The following is a 22,326-nucleotide window of genomic DNA, read 5'->3' on the forward strand; positions in this document are numbered from 1 at the left end:
ATAAATAGATTAGTTTATTTTTGGCCTTTCTCGATTTTGTCCTATTTATCTATATGTCTGTCCCTATGTCAGCACTTACTTTCTTGATTATATGTAGCTCTGAAATAAGTTTTGTAGTTGGGAAATATAAGCCCTCCAACTTTGCTTCTCTTTGTCAAGAGTTTTCCTCTCTCTTTCCAGAGAATCTTAGGATTAGTTTATTAGTTTCTGAAAAAAAGCCAGCTGGGATTTGGATAGGGATTGTGTTGAATCTCTCGATCAATTTAGGTGTTATTGACATTTTAGCAATATTAGGTCTTCCTGTGCATGCCTTTCCCTTATTAGGTCTTTTATTTCTTTCAGCAGTGTTTTGTAGTTTTCAAAGTACAAATTTTATATTTCTTCTGTAAAGTTTAATTGTGAATGTTTTATTTGTTTTGATGCTGTAGTATGTCTTTTTTAGTCAAGATTTTTTTTTGCATGTCTATCAAAATCCTAATTTTCTCCCCATTGCTTGTCTCCTATCCCATGTTCTCCATCTTGTACTGTTACTTCTCATTGTTCTTTATCCCATTTTAGTTATAATGTTCCTTTGATGGCATGAAATATTCAAAAAAGTTTGACTTCTTTCATATGATATATCATGCTTATTTTGGGTACTTTATGACATAAACCTCACATGTTGTCCAAGAGGAGACACATGATAGCAAAGATTTACCACAGTGACTGTTTTACAATTATGTAGCAGAAGTATAGTAGAAGGAAGAATTAGGGACTGTATTAAGCTTGACTCAAAATATTGGGTAAAGATTAAATAAACTTGGAGAGTTATTTAGTGGAAAGATGGTAAATGAAGTCACAAATAAAAGCACTTCGCAAATTCAAAAGAGGTGAGTGAGCTTATGTGGATGAAGTAGGAAAGGTAGTAAAAGTCTAGTTCTGACAAGTTTTTTATTTTTTTTATTTTTTTTATTTTTCTAGATCCTGGGGATTGAACCCAGGGTCTTGCATTTGCCTAGGCAAGCACTCTACCACTTGAGCTACGCTCCCAGCTCCTGACATGATTTGAATACAAAGCTAAGCATTTTTTGAACACTGAGATCACTGAACAGTGGATGCTACAGAAAACTTTTTTTAAAGCAGAGATGAAGTTTATTAGGTGCACATTTTGTAGAACAGATTCTAGTGTTTGCTGAGTGTGGAGTTGTACAAAGGACAGAGTAACTAGTTAGAAGACTATTCTAGTATCCAGGGGGAGAAGAATGAAGGTCTTAACTGGAAAAGTAAGAACAAAATGGAGAGGAATGGCTGGCTTTTGATTCTGACAGAAAGATTTTAACTATGTATTTGATTCAGGGGATGCCATGGGAAAGGAATTGTTTCATGTAGTTTATTTGATGAATGATAATGTCTTTCTGGGCCTTGTCGTTGTCGTTTTTAGCCATTTTATATGTATTAAGAAATTGCCTAATCATGATTAAGTCATTGGCCGTGTGGTTGAACTCAGTCCCAAGACCCTTTTCCAGAGGAGGTTGGGTTGCTATCACTTGGCTCAAAACTCCAACCTCTGATCGTATAGTAGTTCTGGCATGGACAGAGTCATCTTGTTGACCTAAAATCAAGAGCAGTTTGAGGGACTCAAGAATAGCAAAGATACTTCCTTTACTTGGAAAATTCCAAGGATTTTAATTCTCCCTCCTAGAAACCAGCATCAAAGGGCAGTCAAATACTTGATCATACAGCATAGCCCACATTATTGGGTCCTCCTTCTGGCATTCATCTCCGCATTTTCAGACTCTTCATCTAATTTCTTCATAGTTAATTTTTAGGCATTGAGAAAAAACAACCTTTTTCTCTCCCTTTTCTCTCCTTTTCCCTGTCCCCCATATACATGTCTGTCTATTGTAACCTTATTACAACTTTGCTTAAATCAATGGTCAGTTCCTACATTATTAGGACTATATAAATCTTACTTTAAAAATATTTTTTGAAGGTTTCAATAATTCTGATTTTTGTATTGATTCTCTTTCATGATATCCTTTTCTTTCAAGGGTAAAACTTTTCCTTCTTAGCAGATATTAATTTGTGATCACATTTTATACTTCTCTAGTTTTTACCCCCCTTTTTTTCTGTTAGCTGCTGTATCAACTGCTAGGGCTTCATAACAAAGTACCACAGATAAGGGGTTTAGGCAATTAAATTATGTCTGTGTCTTAGTTTCCTCTTATAAGGACACCATTCAGATTGGATTACAACCCAACCCTGATGAATTTATTTTATTTTTATCACCTCCTTAAAGGCTCTGTCTCCAAATATAACCCTTTTCTGAAGTACTGGACTTTAAGACTTCAACCTATGAATTTTGCCAATGGGAAGGGGAAAGGCACAATTCAGTCCATATAACACTTGCAATATCTGTTTGTCCTGGATCTTGTTCTTCTTTGTCTGTCTTCTATCTCTGCCTTGCATATTTTTCTTGACTATATTGGAGTCTTTGGTTGTCCTTCTATATTTGAGAATGAGACTCCTGACAGCTGATTTGATTTTGCTTATATGTGAGCAGAGTTTGCCTATTTGTGGCTTATCCATTAGGTGATATGAGGGCAAGTAGTTCTTCTGTTTTTGGGGGAGACATGTGTCTTTGTTCCTAGGGCTCTTTTGTCTGGACCTGATGTAGCTGGGTGGGAAAGGCTTATATACCTGGTGGCAGTGCTGTGAGAACAGGAGGGAGAGGAGACTGGGGAGTTCCTCCCTTGGTTTGACCCAGTGTTACACTAATCCCTGATTTTAGCCTGCCCTAACCCTCCCACAGCTGTCCTGTGCTGGGGCTCCCTGAGCCCTGGTCTTTTTATTTGGTTTCTTCAGAGACTAAATCTCTACTCCCCTGCCTGACTGTGGAATGAGGGCAGGGGGCAGGGTAGCAGACTCCTCAGTCTTTTATGGTGCAGGTAACCAGCAAGTTCGTGCAGTTTTCTATGAGCCTCTTCCTATTGTCTGAGGCATCAAGCCCTGAGCTATTAAGAACAATACAGGGTTTATTAGTGAGGCCTTATTATTTATTAGTTGCCTACCATGTGCTTGGGACATGCTTTCTTATTGGCTACTTATGTGACCTTTGCAATACCTTATGAAATGGGTTCTATTAGTTTCATCTTAGGTACAAAACCCAGATGGTTAGGACAAATTTAGTAAATTGGAACACTGGGCTTTTAACATAGGTCTGACATTTGACCTCACAAAGTGCTCTTACCTAATCTGTCTACTTAGCAAACTCATACTTCTGCCTGTGGTTCTATGTCCTAGGTGTTATAAAAAAATCAAATGTATTGATTTGAATACACTTTGTATTTTTATGAGTTGCTATACTACATAATATAAAATAAAGTACATAAAACAGTGAAATTCAACACACTATGGAAATATACATGTATTTTAATTTTTATGAGCATAATTGATCAAAGTATCTTCCTCAAACAGCTTTGGGAGTAGAACAGTTCCAACTACATATTTGGAATTCAGCCAGTGTAGGCATGGAGCTAATTAGTGAATTAGGTTCTATCTGCCATTGCATTGGAAACACTTAGAATCAAGGGCTTAGTTTTCTGATATACTTCTCATAGTACTAACTGGTATCCTCAATGAACTTAATGTCAGTAGATGTTAGTTGATAGGCAGGCTAAATGACAGCTAAAAAATCCAGAATGACATGTTTATGGATACTTTTTATATGTTGATACTGATGTTCTGGCATTCTTGTATTTTCAGTCAGTGTTTATCTCAGTCAGCACTAACCCTCTTTTCTTTCTTTGAACAGATTGCTTCTGTAACTAGTCCATTGGTCTGCTGCACAAAGCACAATGTCTCGATTCCAACAACCCCCCCTTGTGACAGGCATCTCTCCAAATGAAGGCATCCCATGGACGAAGGTCACAATTCGAGGGGAGAACCTGGGCATTGGCCCCATTGATCTCATCGGTAAGGGTCAGCACTATTGCACTGGGGCAAATGGAGTTTTAAGTTGGCTGTTGAAGCAAGAGGCATGCTTTTTAAGCAGTGAAGGTGACAGAAAAACATCCCTGTGATCTCTATAGAATGATGTGGATAAAGATGGATTACTTGGTTTTCTGATTTTTCTGTGAAAATCATTATTTTACCAAATTTTGTCTATACCATGTTCCAAGAAATCCTTCAGAAACTTTCCCACTACTGAGATTTCCTCAACTTTGCTGTCTTCTGCATTGATTGCTAACGATGTAGCCTAAACATTTTTTTTTTTTTAAATATAAATGGAATTGGGTGCCAGTGGCTCATGCCTGTGATTCTGGCTACTTGGGAGGCTGAGATTGGGATGATTTTGGTTTGAGGCCAACCTGGGCAAATAGTTTGAGAGAGATCCTAGCTCCCAAATAACCAGACTAGGCCAAAAGCTGGATGTTTTCTCTCATATGTGGAATATAGACCTAATACACATATAAGCAATATTGTGAAAAACAGATCACGCTAAGGGGAGATCACATACGAGATAGGTAGGATAAAAGAAGGAAGTTAAGAAGGTGAATATGGTTGATGTACTCTCTATACAAGAATGAATGTAGACTTTTTTAAACTGTTGAAATCACCATAAGAGGAGGACTAAGGTAGAAAGAAAAAAAAATAGAGGTGAAACAATTTGGGTTATAATACATATATACATGGAAATTTCATAAGGAAACTCCCTATATAACTATCTTGAACAAATAAAAATGTCATTTTTTTTTTTGTTTTACAAAATCGGAGAACAAGAGTGTGGAACAGGTCCTGCCTGAGGTGAGGAGGTGGTACCATTGGGAAGAGGGAAGATGTGGGGAAAGGGTAAAAAAATAAATTAAAAAAACCCCCCAAAACCCCAAAATAACCAGACCAAAATGGACTGGAGGTGCAGCTCAAGTGGAAGAGCATCTGCTTTGCAAGAGAGAAGCCCTGGTCCCACCCAAAAACAAGGGTGTCAGGGAGAGTTGGGATAAAGAGCAAGTTTTAGATGAAGTTTTATGGTGATTACAATTATTTCTTGTGAGCTACAAATGAGGGATTAGAAAGGGAAAGGCCCTGTGTATGCTCCTGACTTCCCACATACAATTTATTCTAAACTCACTTCTTACCTGATGGGAACCCACTGTGGCATCCTGGAGATTATGAGTTGGAACTTGCTTTTCCTGTATTGTAACTGCTGGTTGGTAGAATGTGCTGGGGGCCATTCAGAAAACTATTTTTAGAGAAAGTGATTGGAGCTCCGCACTGTAATTAATAGCTAAGTTTTGTGCTTCCCAGCTACTTTTTTGCTAGTTTCTTTAAATATATTATGACTCATTTTATATTGTTTTCTCCAGTGATAGTTTTTGATTCTTTAGTAAACACTCACATTTATTTTACACAGATAGTCTTATCTAATCTTATGTCTTGGTTTTTGACATAGCTCAATCTCAATATGTCTTTATCCAAATGGGAAAAAAAATCCCAAAATGCATGGAAATATACCTGATAGATGGATTTTGTGTCTAAAATTTTTAACTGGTAGTTACTATGGTGCCAAAACATAATAGTTACTAGTTTAAGTTTCAATCTTGTGCCAGCTTCAGGCAATACTATTCTTATTTGAGCAAGTGTATATTGTTTTCATAAAACTTGCTAGTTCAGCTTTCAACCTCCCTTATGTATTGCCAATAAACCACTTTTTAAAAAAGCAAATTTAACCTGCTAAATAATTTAAGTGTTTTAAAATCAGATGATACCTACACTGGCCAAGTAAAACACTCTAAAAAAAGTACTTTACTTGGAATTTTACAAGTTACTTTTTTTTCAAAAAAAGATGCTATTGTATTTCATGAAGCAGATTTCTCAGCTTTCAGTACATAAGCAAAAACTGTGTGTAAGAAGTGGAGAAACAGGTATTACGGTCTTATTTTTATTTCATGACATTCAAAATGATCTGTTGGAATCTGTTTAAATTATGTACTGGTTATTAATCATTGGAGCAAAAATGCAAATTAGGTATTAAATCAGAGGAACCTTGAAAACAACTATGAGCTGATGAATGAACAGTGTTTGAGGGTAGTTCAGTGCCTTGTACAGTTCTGGATGCCTCTGTTTAATCATGGGATTATTCTCTAGTATAGAATTTATATTAGGAATAAATTTTTTTTGGTAGTAGTAGGGTTTGAACTTAGGGTCTTGCACTTGCCAGACAGGTGCTCTACTTGAGCTACACCCACAGCCCTTTTTGCTTTAATTATTTTTTTGAATAGGATCTCATGTTTATGCTCAAGCCGGCCTTCCTTCCCCATATGGCTGAGATGACAGGCACGCATCACTGCATTCAATCATTGGTTGAGATGGAGTCTATATTTTTTGCAGTGGCTGGCTTTGAAGCTCATTCCTCTTTTTTTTTCCAGTTTTTCTTAATTATTTTTTTTAATTGTTTTATTATTCATATGTGCATACAAGGCTTGGGTCATTTCTCCCCCCTGCCCCCACCTCCCTCCCTTACCACCCACTCCGCCCCCTCTCTCTCCCCCCCCACCACCTCAATACCCGGCAGAAACTATTTTGCCCTTATCTCTAATTTTGTTGTAGAGAGAGTATAAGCAATAATAGGAAGGAACGAGGGTTTTTGCTGGTTGAGATAAGATAGCTATGCAGAGTTGACTCACATTAATTTCCTGTGCGTGTGTGTTACCTTCTAGGTTAATTCTTTTTGATCTAACCTTTTCTCTAGTTCCTGGTCCCCTTTTCCTATTGGCCTCAGTTGCTTTTAAGGTATCTGCTTTAGTTTCTCTGCGTTGAGGGCAACAAATGCTAGCTAATTTTTTAGGTGTCTTACCTATCCTCACCCCTCCCTTGTGTGCTCTTGCTTTTATCATGTGCTCAAAGTCCAATCCCCTTGTTGTGTTTGCCCTTGATCTAATGTCCACATATGAGGGAGAACATACGATTTTTGGTCTTTTGGGCCAGGCTAACCTCACTCAGAATGATGTTCTCCAATTCCATCCATTTACCAGCGAATGATAACATTTCGTTCTTCTTCATGGCTGCATAAAATTCCATTGTGTGTAGATACCACATTTTCTTGATCCATTCGTCAGTAGTGGGGCATCTTGGCTATTTCCATAACTTGGCTATTGTGAATAGTGCCGCAATAAACATGGGTGTGCAGGTGCCTCTGGAGTAACCTGTGTCACAGTCTTTTGGGTATATCCCCAAGAGTGGTATTGCTGGATCAAATGGTAGATCAATGTTTAGCTTTTTAAGTAGCCTCAAAATTTTTTTCCACAGTGGTTGTATTAGTTTACATTCCCACCAACAGTGTAAGAGGGTTCCTTTTTCCCTGCATCCTCACCAACACCTGTTGGTGGTGTTGCTAATGATGGCTATTCTAACAGGGGTGAGGTGGAATCTTAGTGTGGTTTTAGTTTGCATTTCCTTTATTACTAGAGATGGTGAGCATTTTTTCATGTGTTTTTTGGCCATTTGAATTTCTTCTTTTGAAGCTTGTTCCTCTTGATCTTTGCCTTCTGAGTAACTAGGATTTTAGATGTGTCACCCAACCTGCCTCTCCCCCCATTTTTAAAACCAAATTTGCCATGAGTTGAACTGTTCATGGTATCTGAAAAACAAAACAAAACAAAACAAATTGCAGTTGTCAAATTTAAGGGCTGAATGTATGCAAAGTTAAATAATGAAAAAAGAAAAGTGAAGTGGCTAGGTCTGTGACATAACATGTTCTGGTTTTGATCACATTGGTCTCTGTTTTGTAGAAATTAAAAATGCTAAGGGAGCAAGTTTGAAGACCAGCTGGCAGTGTGGTATTATCTTCATTCTTTGTCCAGGGCTGTGCCTCACTTAACTATAATCTTTCAGTGCCTCTCCATTTGGTTATTGCTAAATTTTATTTTACCTCCTATCAGAGAGGAAGGTGATGGACAGGAGTTGATCTTTGGGGCATGCTGGTTTACTTACTGGAAGAACACAACAGTGGAAGAATAGTATAGTGACAGTTTTATTAGGAAAATACTAAGGCAGCATGAACTACCATTCTAGGAACTGATGCACAGATTCAAGAAATGAGATAGTAATCCTGCAATGCTGAGAACATTTCACTGGACTTGCATACTCTAGGCTATGCTTAAAATAAATAAAATGCCCACTTTAGTTCATTTTGTAACAACATGTATAATTAAACACTGGAAAAAAACTCATACTGATTTTTTTCAGGAAGCTGGCTGAATATAGAATATTTTTGGGAACAATCTATAAACTTATTAATACATTTAAAAACCCTATGTCAATAACTTAAACTTCTAATAATACCAATAATTTTTCTTCTAACACTTTTGAAAATAATTTAAGATTCTCATAGCCTAAATAATATGGAATACGTGACATGGTCCATTGATTTCTAATTCTGCTGTTATTTGAAGAAACAAAAAACAAATTGGGAAAGAATCAATAGAGCTGGCAGAACATTTGCAAATACCATTAGGAATATTCAATAATAAAAATAGCTGCTAAATAAGAAAATGTTATTTCTGGATTCTTCTTTCTTGTAATAGACATGTTTAAGGTCTCATCATTGTTCTTTGAACTTTGTTCTATGCATGCTTTTATTTTCAGGCTTGACAATTTGTGGACATAACTGCCTCTTGACTGCAGAATGGATGTCTGCGAGTAAAATAGTATGTCGAGTGGGACAAGCAAAAAATGACAAAGGAGACATTATTGTCACAACCAAGTCAGGTGGCAAAGGAACCTCAACAGTCTCTTTCAAGCTACTGAAACCTGAAAAAATAGGTAAAACTCTTAATGACTTCATTCTAAGGAAGAAAATAAAAATAGTTTGTTTTTAAAATTTTATTTATTTTATTATTGTTCTGGGGGTACATCGTGACATTTACCAAAGTTCTTACAAAAATCATAGTTGAATCCACCCCCTCCATCATTCATTCTCCTTTATTCCCTCTCTCCCCATTCCTGGAATAGGTTCAACAGGTCTCATTTTTCCATTTTCATACATGAGTACATAATATTTCTAGCATATTCCCCCTCCTACACCCTTTCCTTGTATAAAAATATGGAATGCTTCACTAATTTGCATGTCATCCTTGCACAGGGGCCATGCTAATCTTCTCTGTATTGTTTCAATTTTAGTACATTTGCTGCTGAGGAGAGCATTGTCCTTAAAAATTTAAAACTGGTAGATTTGTATAAAATTTACTCACTCTCATGTAACTTAGATGCAGTGTGTGTTTATTTTGAGCGAAATGAGATGCTGGTTAGAATTTATTTTTGATATGGTGATTTGCTGAGCTGACAGTCAAGCCTAAGGAGGATGACCATGAAGAATCATCCTTTTCTGTAGTTAACAAAATCTTTTCATCTAGTGTTTTGGTGCACCAGTTTTGCTTCTTTGATTTGAGGATAATGGCACTGCTTTAAGAGCATTGCCTTGAGTTCAAATGCTAGCACACCCCTCACGCAATTACATTATTCTCATAGTTACTTCTGTGCATTCCTGTCTTCCCTACTAAAATAAGAGTAATGTTAGATTCCCCTTTGCAACCTTGTAATGTCCTTCAAAAATACACAAGTAAGCAAATATTTGTGCAACATAGGAACATCATAGGTATAATTAACTTTGGCAATAGTTCTCATTATATAGAAAAGTAAAGAATTTTGCAGACAGTTTTTATTTTCTACCTTAGAGCATAGAAGCTTTCTGCAGCATTATCTTCTACAAATTCCTACTCTACTGCTTGAGCCACACCTCCAACCCATTTCGCTTTGGTTATTTTGGAGATAGAGTCTTACAAGCTATTTGCCAAGACTGGCCTCGAACTGCAATCCTCCCAATCTCAGTCTCTCAAGTACCTAGGATTACAGGAGTGAGCCCCTGGCACCCAGCTGTTTTTTTTTTTTTTTTTAATAAATTAGACATTAAGAAATTTAAAGGAAAATTTAAAGTTGAATTTGTGTATATGTACATATGTAAATGGAAAATGTGTATGTATATAAATATAATATTCCTATTTTTATTTACTTATTTTTTTAACATCTTGAAAAACTGAACTATGAAGTTAAAGCAGGAACTACCTTATAATTTTTAGAAGAACTTAAAACATTTTGATAAACTCCACCATTATTTTATAATATGTTTATATAGCAGATAAAGAAAATATAGGTGAACATAGTCATTTTATTCTAAATCATCCCACCCAGGACCTAGTGTGTAGTACACACATTTGAGCTTATTGACCTGAGTGCCAGAGCGTTTGGGTTGAGTATAGCCTCAGACAGAGCTGCACCCAGGCAGAACTGTGGGTATTGAATTAGAGGTTTGTTCACAAAGGTTATGTAGCTACATGATGCCTGCTATTCGAATAGCCTTCTTCCAATCTCCCCGGGAGGTTGGCACACCTCTTCTATGCTCCTTGACTCTGCTCACATTCTGTAACAGCTCAGTGCAGTGGTCCTGGAGTGGTAGCACATATGTCCTGTGTTGAATTGGGTGATAAGGAGGATCCCTTTTTCAGAGGTTAAAGCTTAACTTCAATGTTTTTTGTCTAGGTATTTCCTAGTGATTTTCCAAACGTTTATATTATTTCAGCATATTCTTTTGAATAAGCAGATATCATAGTTCATATCATTATATCTTATATACTAATTTTCTGAATTTTATTGCCAGTTTAGTAACACTTAATGATGCATAATTAATTGTGTTTGTTATGTGCAAAACATTTTTTTTTGCAGAACATTTTCTCAGAGGTTTACTTTGTCTTCCCTATTGAGTAATGTATAGTGAAACCATAACCCAAGAGGTGTTGCTGTCATCCTTTTATTTTGGTACTGAGGTTTGAACTCAGGGCTTCAAACTTGGTAGGTGGGTGCTCTACCAGTTGAGCCATTCCATCAGCCTGCTACTGTCTTTTTTATAGATTCTTAGTATTTTTAATTAAGCTACTGGCCATTAAAATCATCTGAACTGCAGTGCTCTCATCTCTTAGGCATTTTGTACCAGGCTTTAAAAAAATAAAGCAATGTAACAAGATGTAAAGTTTTCTGTTTGTTGGAGTCTTATCTTATTGAGGCTGTGCTCCTCACTTTTGCAGGTATTCTGGACCAGTCTGCTGTGTGGGTTGATGAAATGAATTATTATGACATGCGTACTGACAGGAACAAAGGAATTCCTCCTTTGTCCTTCCGCCCTGCGAACCCTCTTGGCATTGAAATTGAAAAGTGAGTACCATCATTCCTTTCGTTGTATTTGCTTTTCATTTGCTAAAAGCTTTATATACTTACAGTGAAGAGAATCCAAGTACAGAAATGTCCGGGGACTACTACTGAAAGCAGCTTAGTTGTTTGGAGAGAGGTGTTATTTTTGAAGCTTGGTCAGGTTTGTTGTGGGCAAGAGTTGCAATTAGTTCAAACTTTTGGTGAAAATACTTTATTTACCTCTTTCCTTTTTTTTTGAATTTGCATTTTGTGAAAAAGAAATGTCTTGAAATTTTAATAACATCTTTTTTGTTGTTGTTGTTTTGGTGTTGGGGATTGAACCCAGGACCTTGCACATGCTAGCAAGCACTTTACACTTAGCTACACTCCCAACCCCTAAGTAATACTTTTAATGGTATGAACATTAATATATTGTTTAAAGTTGGTAAGATTAAATATTCAGGCAGTATTTCTTGTTTTTTCTGGAAATACTTTAGAATAAAGTTGTCTTTCATTTTGTTTATACTCTCTGCCTATAATTCTTAACCTAGACGTATTTAACTTTACTCATCAGAATTGTACCAGGTAATTTAAATCTTGTTTTGTGACCAAATCTGGAATAATCCCAAGCATGGTGTTTTATTCACTTTCATAATGAGTGCTTTTATCCTTATATTGTAAACAATTAATCTAACATATTAAAAATGTCTAATTTATTCTCTAGCATCAGTGATTATAATTTTGGAGCTGTATACTGAGTGTTGCTTCATAAATACTCATAAAGTTCATTAAAACTTTAACCGTAGCTTTATTTTGGGTTTTCTATGAATGGGGAAAATTTTCCTCTGATCTTTTAACATGTAACCTTCAAAGTCTACACTTGAGGATCATTAGTACTTCAAATTCCAAGTTGTGTTTTAACAACTATGGTTTGCCCTGCTGAGCAGGAGGCCTGGGTCTGTCTTTGGAAGATAATACTATGTTGAAAAGCCTGTGGCTTAGCAGCTTTTAGTGAGCTAAAAGCTAACCATTTAGTGACAGACCCAGTCTAGTAGCATCTTCGAAGTACTTTGGCAGTCCATCCTAGAACTGTTTCAAGGATTTTGGGGTCCTATAAAATAACTTTAAAGATTAAGAGAGCCCATAAAAGAACGTTAATAGCCAGGGATGTACTTAAGCACACTATCAAGCATGGATAGACACTAAGGGCCTGTGTCCAAACTCCTGAAAGCCAGCTTCTTTCTAAGGCTGTTGCAGAAGTGTAGAGCAGGAGGACCCTTCTGCTTGCAAGAGATGCAGGTGGACGAATCAAGTCAGGATTCAGTCAGTACTTATTGTCAAGAACCTGACATCCTGCACTTTTATTTTGGCTTGTAGCTCTCCCTTACTTATATATTCTTTTTTGTCTCATGTCCCCATACCTCTTGATTATCTTTATTATTCCCATTAGTGCCGCTACTCATAGAGAGGTTTGGCTTGACCCATTTCTTGCAGCACTTTTTCTTACTCTGTTTCGGGATAATCCTCTTGAAAGGCCTGTAATGGCAGTAAGGAATGATGACACTGCAAGTGCTTAAGAATTCTTTCTTCTTTTGGAGGCGGCTTAGTGTGTCCTGGAGCCGAACTCTGTTGATTTGAACTGGGAACTACTACTTACTAGTAGGATGATTTGAGCAAGTTACTTAATGTCTGGTGGCCCCTGTTTCCTCAGGTACAAAAAGGAATACTGTTTCTTAGGGTTGCTGTGAGGACTCAGCGAGTGTGGACAGTGAGCCTGTGCCTCTTCAGTGTTGCTCACTATATGCTCTTCTTGCCCATATACCTCTTATAGCTCTAGCATTTAGGAAAGGAATCTCTTCAATGATTTAAGTTTACAGAGTTTACATTATATTTAGATTTAAAATTAGCAATTTATATATTTATTCAAGAAGTACTTAAATGGGGGTAATAGTAACTGATTTTTAAGTTGTTACTTAAGTTTCATATTTGCTCAGCCATGGAATAATGTGAGATGTTAAGGAACAATTTTTGAAAGATAAAATAATGACTCATACAAACATAAAATTAATAGATATAACAGCTTTGGTTAATTCATTAATTATTGGGAGAATAAAAAATATGCTAAAACAGTTCAAAGGAAAGTTCAGGGAGAAGTAATAGGTTGTGAGGAATGCCAGCAGGCACTGAGCCAGCTGGGTAGGAAGCACTTGCCCCTTCACCTGCCCTGTGCTCTGTGGACAGAATCCTAGCATCATCAGCCCCCACTCTCTTCTGTCCCTCTGCCAGCCATAGAAAAAGGCACAGACAGACCCATCATGTTCGCGATCACTCCTGGGGCCTCTGCATGGGGAAGGGACACCCACGAATTTTTTTTTTTAAGAGTCTTTGGAATCTTTTCTGTCAAAAGGATGTGAGAATAGAGATGCCAACAAGCAAGAAAATGAAAACTGAGGGTAGAAACGGGGAGAGAATGGTTTTTGGCCAGAAAAAAGTGCTTTTCCAGGTTTTTTTTTTTTTTTGGTCTTAAATAAAGTTACCGCCAAGATAGCTACATTCATTTTATTGAATTTCTTTACCTCAGAAAGAAAAATCTTTTTTTTTTTTTTTTGGTGGTGCTAGAGTTCGAACCCATGGCCCTGCACATACTAAATGTGTGTTATTCACTGAGCTACTCAAGAGAAATCTTGCTTTAAACAAAGAGAAAAATGAAAGAAAATGCAGACTGTAAAATATTGGTGTGGATTTTATTTTCCAACCACTCAATATTTTGAAAATTAAAAGCTTTTGTTTCTGTAGAGAATGGTGTTCCTTTTGTGTTAAAATCCTTGCTGTCTTTTGTTTCTGTTTTTTATGAATATTATTTCTTTTATAATTGAAAGGCTGGGAAGGCCTTAATTTTTGAAAACATCATTAAATAAAGAACCAACAGGGTTTAATAGTATTTGCTGGTTGAAAGGTATTAAGAAGGTTTGAAGAATTACAACTGCTTATTATAAAATAATCTACTGTAATACTGATGAATTATCAGATTAATGTGGGGAGGCAGTCTTTGTAAGATTAATCAGCTCCTGGTAATTGCCACGTGAGTGTTTATGGAAATTCTCTACAGCCTGATCCAAGTATGCAAAGTAGAACAGTGAGGAGGCCTGCAGCCTGTGGCTGGTTCATCTGAATCTGAAACAGCAAGTGAGAGTAACACAATGTAGTTTCCTTGTTACTCTTTGGATGAGTCAGGGTTTAATAAATATTTTACTGGTGAATCCAGCATGCATGCTGTCCTTTTTCAATCCACAAGCTTTAACAACTGGCGTTTATTGGCCACCTTTGACTGTTAAAAGTCCTTCGTATTCCTAAATTTTTAACTGTTGTTGTTGCACACATGGTGCCGTGATACTTATAAAAATATTACTAATTGCACTGAAAAAATAACTTCACTTTGAATTGAGATAGGATTTGCTTGTAAAAGGTCTGTATTTCTGATTTATTATGCTGGATTGTCACAAGTATATATGTTTTCACATGGCTTCAGTTGTAATAGAGACAGACTATTTAAACCAACAAAGAAGGTAAAAACAGGTTCACATTAAGTGAAAGCCTTCACTAGAATTTATTTCTTGAAAGTAAAACTCATTTGCCCAACAAGAGAATATTTATAAGTAATGTCTTAGAGATGGTACATGACTGGGAATGGGGGCAGAACAATGGAGTTTTGCCTCTGTTTTTATATGACCTCCAACTTTTTTGTGAGTTATGACCTGGGAATGGGCTGTCTAGAGTGCTTAGTTGAGGCATCACTAATAATGTTTTATTTCTACATGAGTTTTATGGACACTATCCATCTAATTTTCTTGTAATCAGTTTAGCTTTCCAACAGAAAGTAAAGTGACCAAATTTCCTACTACAGTTAGAAAGTTACCTTTAAAAAAGAGTAAAGGTGACAGCAAGATAATTCTTAGTAGGAGGTGTAGAAGAGAAGAGCCTTGCATTCACCCTTTAGAATTTTGAGAATGTAGATTTGTAGCTGTGATGTAGTGCATAAGTCCAGAAACTGTGGCACATTAAAAAAAAAAAAAAAGAAATAACCAAAACAAACTCAACAAAGTATAAACAGTGATGCTAAAAAATTAACAATAAAATAAGTGAGTATAATAATATACACACAGAAAGAACTACACAAGCCCATTTTACTATGTGAGCACTTCCCTCTTCCTGCTTCCATCCTCCAAATCAAGTAAACCTGTTCCCCACACTGCAAACAGCACCGCAACTGCAGCCGGGCCTCACTACTGTCTGGGCTAAAATGTTCTTCCCAGGCTGCAGGTGCATTACTGCAGACCATTCTCATGGAAGGGAATGCTGATTTGTCTACCCAGTCACATGCCTGGGCTAGCCCTGTTTAGGTCTAATGCTGAGTTCACACTGCCATCTAATGGGAAAAAAGGTTTAGGGGTGGCAAAAATTGTCTGGACTAAAATTGTGTATTTTGATTCCTTAATGAAACTATTTCCTGAGTTTTCATAGTGGAGTATATGTTGCTGTCATACTAACTCCATACTAGGAGGTTGGAAGTACAGGCTTGGTCTGAATTACCGGGAACAAATCTTGCTCTTACTGACTTTGGAGTCATTAAGTTACTTAGAAGAGCAGACATTTAAGGTGAACTGTCTGTACTGCGTTAATTATGCTGACACAGTGCTTCTTCCTTATGCCAACTCCCCTTCACTTACTCCCACCCCCGTGTTTTTGTCTTAATAGATTTGAAGTTGTGGTTTTATTATATAAAGACTCTTTGGTTCTTTATTTGACAGTAGAAGCACTGGGGTCACATCTTGACTAGTGGCATGTAATGAGAGGAATGTTTATTCATCTGTACTGTTGGAACATTTAACTCATCTTATTGCAGGAGGGCTCAGAGAGACGGGACACCAAAGCTTTCGGGAAGCAAGTTTATTAAGCAGGCCAACAGTAACTCAGCGGATTCGCATCCAAAGGCTGAGCCCTGAGAGCAAAGGGGGTTTTCCTTATATACCATTTAGAGCAGGTTACAGAAATGGGGGGTACATCTTGTCCCATACATGGTCACGTATTATTTCATTGGCCATTTTAACGTCTGGTCTGGAGCAAGGTGACCCTTCTCTGATCTCACCCCAGGTGCTATGTGTCATTCCCCAATCCATTGTTTTTTTTAAATTTCACTGTTGCTCTTATTATCTCTCATTATCTCCCTTTCCCCTCCCTGCCTTTCTGCCACATTCCTCCCTTTGATGCTCCTGGGTCAAAGAGCATCATCTTGACCTAGGGTTTTATATGTCCATTGTGTCTTTATATGAGCAGCTGTCTTTCTTTTCCATAATGGTTCTGAAGGACCACAGTGCCACAGGGATTAGCAGGGTAATCCAGGCATGTTCCCAAGACAAGGAACGTTGCCCCTATTAAGGTCTTGAACCCACCTAGGGTTGAGAACCAGCCCCTACACAGGTCACTGGGACTCCATCCCTTCCAGGTCTGCACAGGGACATGGACAAGCTTTTTCATCTTGTTGGTAATCTCTTCAATTACCTTTCACTCATCATCAATGTATAAACAGCAGTTACTCAGATTGAACTTTCCACATACCCTGCCCTCTGAGGCTAGCAAAGCCAAATGGTTTTGGTGGATGGCATTGCCTATTTTAGTTTGTTGTTTGGCTAATATGTTACGGGCTTTTGGTGTTCCATTAGTTATCTCAACCACTGCCTGAAGCTGAATGATGCAGTTGAGCATATAGATTGGGGTACGTTAGCCCCCAGTCTCTCTCTGTGCCTGTAGTGGGACCATAATATTGAATGATCCACTCTGGAGGTCATTCATTGTCCTTCTAGTCCCCTATTTGTAGGACATCTCGCTTTTTCCTGTTTGTCCTTTTCCTGTATATGGAAACTCCTAATTTTTTACCTTGTCTGAGGGGGAGCAAGAAGAAAGAAGGCTGGATGGTGCCAGCACACAGGAACCAAACCAGTCATTGGGAAGGGCTGTGTAAGCTCATTCCCTACCGACCCAATATAGCCCCTTAGGCACCCGCCACTCTATGTCTGTGGTTAGATTATTCCAGGTTATTGCAAGCTGAGGAAAGTTAGCCAGCAGGTAAGGTTGGGGCTTCGTGTGATTGGGATCCCCCCACCACTGAGTCTCCTGAGCAGTATCATTGTAAAACTTTTGTCCCAAGCAGAGCAAGTCCCCTACTGGGGTGGAGAATTGGCCTTTTAGACGGGAGATACAGTAATTCCTGATAATGAAGGTTTTTAGGAGCCAAATGCTCTCCCCGTGGCTAGGGAGAGTGGTTTCATTAAAGGGCTCCTGTGGGTTTAGTTCTCTTGCCTCCCATGGCCAGTGGTCTCCCATATTCATTCCTCCACAAACATAACACAAAGTTACATTTAGAGTTTGGGTTATGGACTCAGCTAGCGAGAGGAACAGGTTTTTGGTTTTAACTGAGATGGGAGACTCACTTTGCATCTCCTCATAGGAGTGAAAGACCTGGTATGAGGAGCTCTCATGGGTAATAGTTACTAATTTGAGGTGCAGTAGAGTCCTGGAATCAATCCTCTTTCCATTTATCATTATACAAATCTTATGTCCCTGTTCCCAATCTGAGGGCTTAAGTATAGTAGAATTTATGGGGTTGCAGGTGCCAAGGGAGCAGTTAGAGGTTGCTACTCCTTTTTGAAGGAGAGCAGAGGGTTCTGCCTTTTGCCAGGTAGCCCATGAAACACAACCCCAGTATAGGCAGTAGTTCCAGCTTGTGTCGTTACATGGCCAAGAGATGTTTCCCTGGCACATATACTTTCTCCCAGGCCAGGCTTCCGCAGGTGTTTCCAATACTCTTAGGTTGATGGATGGAGTTTTTACCTATTCCGGTGCACACATCAACGTATATAGATACTGACCTTTTGGGGTTGTAAACCTGTGTCCGGCTAATAAGCTCCCCAGTGCTGGTGAAGCTTCAGCCCTCTAGCAGTTGCTCCTGAGGGTGATAGATGGGGTTAAAACAGATATACTGACCATCATGAGAGCACACTGAGTAGGTGGTATGGTTGTGGGTGCATGACCCAACAACTGTGCCTATACATAAATAGTAAGTATGGGAAATCAGAGTTTTGGTAACAACATTTCCTGCTCAGGTAGTGCGCATACATGGGGTGGGGGGTCCCTGGGTAGAGAGCTGACCAAGATTAGCAAGAAGAGAACATGGAAGGGACTCATTCTCAAAGGTGAGATGGGTGACTCCTATCTGCTGCACATAGACTAGTCACTTCTGGAGTGACTAGAGCAGGGCCAACGTCTTGGACTTTGCCTCAGCTGGGATAAGGCCCAAAAGCGTGTATGGGTTTGGGACCACAGGGTGTAAAGTGACAGTTTCTGAGTTTACTGCACACAGGTACTGAATTGGCCTAAAGTCCCTCCTGGTTTTTGGACAGGCAGTAAGGGGGTGTTCCAGGGAGACTGACAAGGCCGAAGGGTCCCAAACTTTAGGAGTCTGTCAAGATGCTTTTGGATCCCAATTTGGACCTTGCAAGGAATTTTGAGCCAGTCCGGGGGGTGGGGGTGGGAGTGGTGGGAGATGGGGGAGATGTTGGTCTCAGCCCATACTCCTGGAGTCTTAAAAGGAAGTTCAGGCATTTCAGAAATCTCTTTCTTTGAGCATAGAGTTGCCATTCCTCCTCCTGCATAACTGTGAGAGTTAGAATCTTGGCTTCAGGTGCTCTCAGCTTTAAGACTGCCATGCCATCAGAGTCAAAAGTTATCTGTGCCCTTAGTTTGCTCAAGTCTCTGCCCATCAAGGCCACAGGGCAATCGGGAAGGTAAAGGAACTCATACCTTGCTTCATGCTTTTCAAGATTGCATTAAATCAATCAGATCCTGAGGCTTTTCCATGATGGAGGGGTATCATGCTTCCAGTTTAGGAGGTCTGTGGTGGTAAAGGGCTGGTAGATGAATGTCTGCCTTCCATCTTGTATCTGACCATGCTGGTTATAATATATTAGGCCCTGGACCTCTCTCAGAGGCATCTGCACGGCGGAGATGCCCTTCCCACCCAGGCCCATATTGGGACTGTTTAAATATTCTTGATTGGACCTAGGAACCAGTCTCTTAGGAAGCTGTGGAATGAGGACTGGTGGGCTCAGAGTGAGCATGGGGTTCATTCGGCCTGAGGAAGGTGGGGTTGTTGCAGTCTTACAGACTCTGGGCCCGGCCTTGTAGGTATATTTGCTGCTGGGGCTTCACCATCTGATGCTGCTTCCCCTTCTAAGAGTGGAGGTGAAAGGGCGGAAGGCTGTGGCAAAGGTGGGTACAGTGGCACATGATGGGGTGGGGTTTCCTCAGGGTCCCCCGGTAATATGGATTTCTCTGGCTTTTTACATTTTTCCCTGCACTTGGAAGTTGCTGCCACCATGGCTACCATGACCCTACATGCTTCCTGTAGGTGTGGCTTTAGCCATGTGGACCTACAGAGGACTGCATCCTGCCAGCAAGCAATATAAGGAAATTTATCTGGGTATCCAGGCTCCCCTGCAACCACTTTAAAAACTGTATTGACTGTGACCTTATCTAATGACCCCTCTGAGGGCCATTCTACACCACAAGCAGGCCAGTCTATTTCACGAAAGTCTTGAGTTTACTATGGGGAGTCAACTTGACTCCGTAATCACCATTAAATCCCCTTTTAAAGTTCTTAAGCATGCAACCTAGGGGGGTGTTTTTACTCTGACCTCCTCCCATTCCTCCTATTACAGGACATTAAGACAGAGATGGATGGATGAGGATTGTGAAGAGGAGGTAAGGGGTCATCCTCTTCCACACAAGGGAAAACAAATAACACTACTTGCTTCATCTGTTTTTATCTGCTCCCCTGTGGGGATTTAGTCATCTCTTAGGTGTAGTGAGTCTTTGTAAACCCCAAACCGGAAGCCCTGTTATGACTCACCCTAGACCATATGAGTTCACCATGAACCCGTGGATCCAGACTCCGCACTCGCTTCACACACGTTCACACTCAGTCATCCAACATTTCTGCCCTGTACCCTGTGCCTAGGAGTCACAGTTTCACTGCCCATTTTAACCTCTGGGGCAAGGTGAGCCTTCTCTGGTCTTACCCCAGGTGTCATGTGACATTCCTCAATCTGTTTTTGTTTTGTTTTGTTTTGTTTCACTATTGCACTCATTACCTCTCATTATCTCCCTTCCCCCTCTCTGCCTTCCTGTCACCACCTATGCTGAGGAGCAAATGTAATGACACTTAGGAAAATCACCCATAAAGTATAAAAAAGTAAACATCAAAAAAAAAAAAAAAGAATAGCAAATGGCATTTTGGATAATTTACTGTATTCAAGACACTGCTATTGTATTCAAGCCACAAGCTTTACTGCTTTCATCCTCTGCTGTGATTCCATTATTGTTAAAATACATGGAACCATAGAGGTGAACTACCTTCCTCAAGACTGTGCAGACTAAGGCTGCTCACTCTGGTTGGCTCCTTCCCTGCAGATACCAGACAGTCAAATCGCTCTTCAGCAGTCTTCTCCCCACAGAGCTTTGTTGGCACAAGGCATTGTCATTCATTTTCTGTTTTCCACACCATGTATTTCACATTTTGGAGGTCTATGAATAAAAAAAATCAGTGTATTTATGCTTATAGTTAGGGATAGAAATTAAATCAGGATGCCTTCAGCTGCAGGTAATAGAAAATGCAAATTCATTTGGTTTAAACTAGGATGTTTCTTTTCTCATAATCCGCAAAGTTCAGAGATGGCAGACTCCAGCAAGATTGCTTGCAGCAGTCACTGAGATTTGGGGAAGCTGGGGTTTGCTATTCTGCGTTGAGTGCAAAACTGGTTTCCCTCGTTAGTGCAAAATGATTTTAGCAGTTTCTTAGGTTGAGACTCTATACAATGATGTACAGAGGCAGAAAGATGCAGTTTCTTCTGGCTTCTCCTTAAAAGGGTGGCAACCTTTCCCAGAAAGGCTCCAGTCATTTTTCTTCAGGCTTCACTAGTCAAAACAAGGTCATCAAGGGGAAAGTGACTCATGGCTGGCTTGTGACTGTCTATGCTCCTCCACAGTCCCCTACCAGTGTCAGTGCTGTGTGGGATTCCTCTCGCAGAGCAGCCCACTGGTGCCTGCTTACAACGGGGAGCCATGGTTCTGCTTTTAGGTTAGTGTTGGCAATAATGGCACCGATAGGTTTTGGTTCTTACTGCACCCTTAAGTTTCTGTTTCCCAGGGTCACGGTCCTGCCTCAAGTGTAGCCTGAATTCCCCTTCTGCCCCAACCTCCAATCAGCATGAACCATAAGATCCTAACCAATCAGATCATGCCGAGTCTCACTGAGGGGTATTTAAGTACCTGCCCTTCTCTCTCTCTCTCTCTCTCTCTCTCTCTCTCTCTGCTCTCTCCCTCTCTCACCCGGCTATGAAGAATCTCTTGGCCAGATCACTCCTCTCCGCATGGTCACTTGGGGTCTACAGTTAGTCCTGAACTTGATTTGTATGATTTGGACAAGGTGACTTGACATTTCTATATTAGAATTCTGCCATCTTGAAAATAATTTCTGCCTTACTCTTGTAAGCTGATTCCTGGTTAAGACTGGTAAAAGAGTTATAATGTCTTCAGTAACAAGTTACTGAAAAATAAACTAAGGATGTGCTGTGAATGTGCTGCAGAGATGAGTTGCTGGGCCTGTAGGGGCCTCCCCATGCTGTAGACTTCCATTGCCAGTGAACATGGTGGCCAGACCACATTTACTGTACTGAGGGAGGCCATGAGGGATACTCTAGGGTAGGAGAATTTCTCTTAGAGTCCTCATTAGACATTAGAATTTGTCTTTTGATATAACTGAGACCAAGTTTTATTTGTAAAAATAACAATTTAATGTACTGCAAAGAAGTTTAATGAGGTGAATTTTATATACTGAGTACAGAATGGGAAGTTTTGGAGAGCTGCACATAGCAGCCATTTAAGAATGTCACCATTTAGGATATAACCCCCCCCTTTTTTTTTTTAATGTGCCACTTACATCCATTAAAAATGTTTTAAGCTAACCCTACTTAACAGGGTTTAACTGTCATG

General features: G+C 39.3%; 1 protein-coding gene and 1 non-coding gene across 4 annotated transcripts in view; one reads left to right on the forward strand and one right to left on the reverse strand.

Annotated features, from left to right (window-relative positions):
• The window catches only part of Exoc2 (exocyst complex component 2), a 210,392-nt gene that overhangs the window by 34,662 nt on the left and 153,404 nt on the right, over positions 1-22,326 (forward strand). For all 3 annotated transcript variants that reach the window (XM_074082998.1, XM_074083000.1, XM_074082999.1), the window contains 3 exons: positions 3,794-3,954; positions 8,626-8,802; positions 11,118-11,244. In XM_074082998.1, the coding sequence (XP_073939099.1) occupies positions 3,837-3,954; positions 8,626-8,802; positions 11,118-11,244 (422 nt within the window). In that variant the 5' untranslated portion in view covers positions 3,794-3,836. The remainder of the gene's footprint in view (positions 1-3,793; positions 3,955-8,625; positions 8,803-11,117; positions 11,245-22,326) is intronic.
• On the reverse strand, positions 9,077-9,183 carry LOC141426010 (U6 spliceosomal RNA). The gene has a single exon (XR_012451124.1). It is a non-coding gene; the product is annotated as a U6 spliceosomal RNA (small nuclear RNA).

The sequence above is a fragment of the Castor canadensis genome, chromosome 8 (assembly GCF_047511655.1).
Source record: "Castor canadensis chromosome 8, mCasCan1.hap1v2, whole genome shotgun sequence".
Classification (NCBI taxonomy): Eukaryota; Metazoa; Chordata; class Mammalia; order Rodentia; family Castoridae; genus Castor; species Castor canadensis.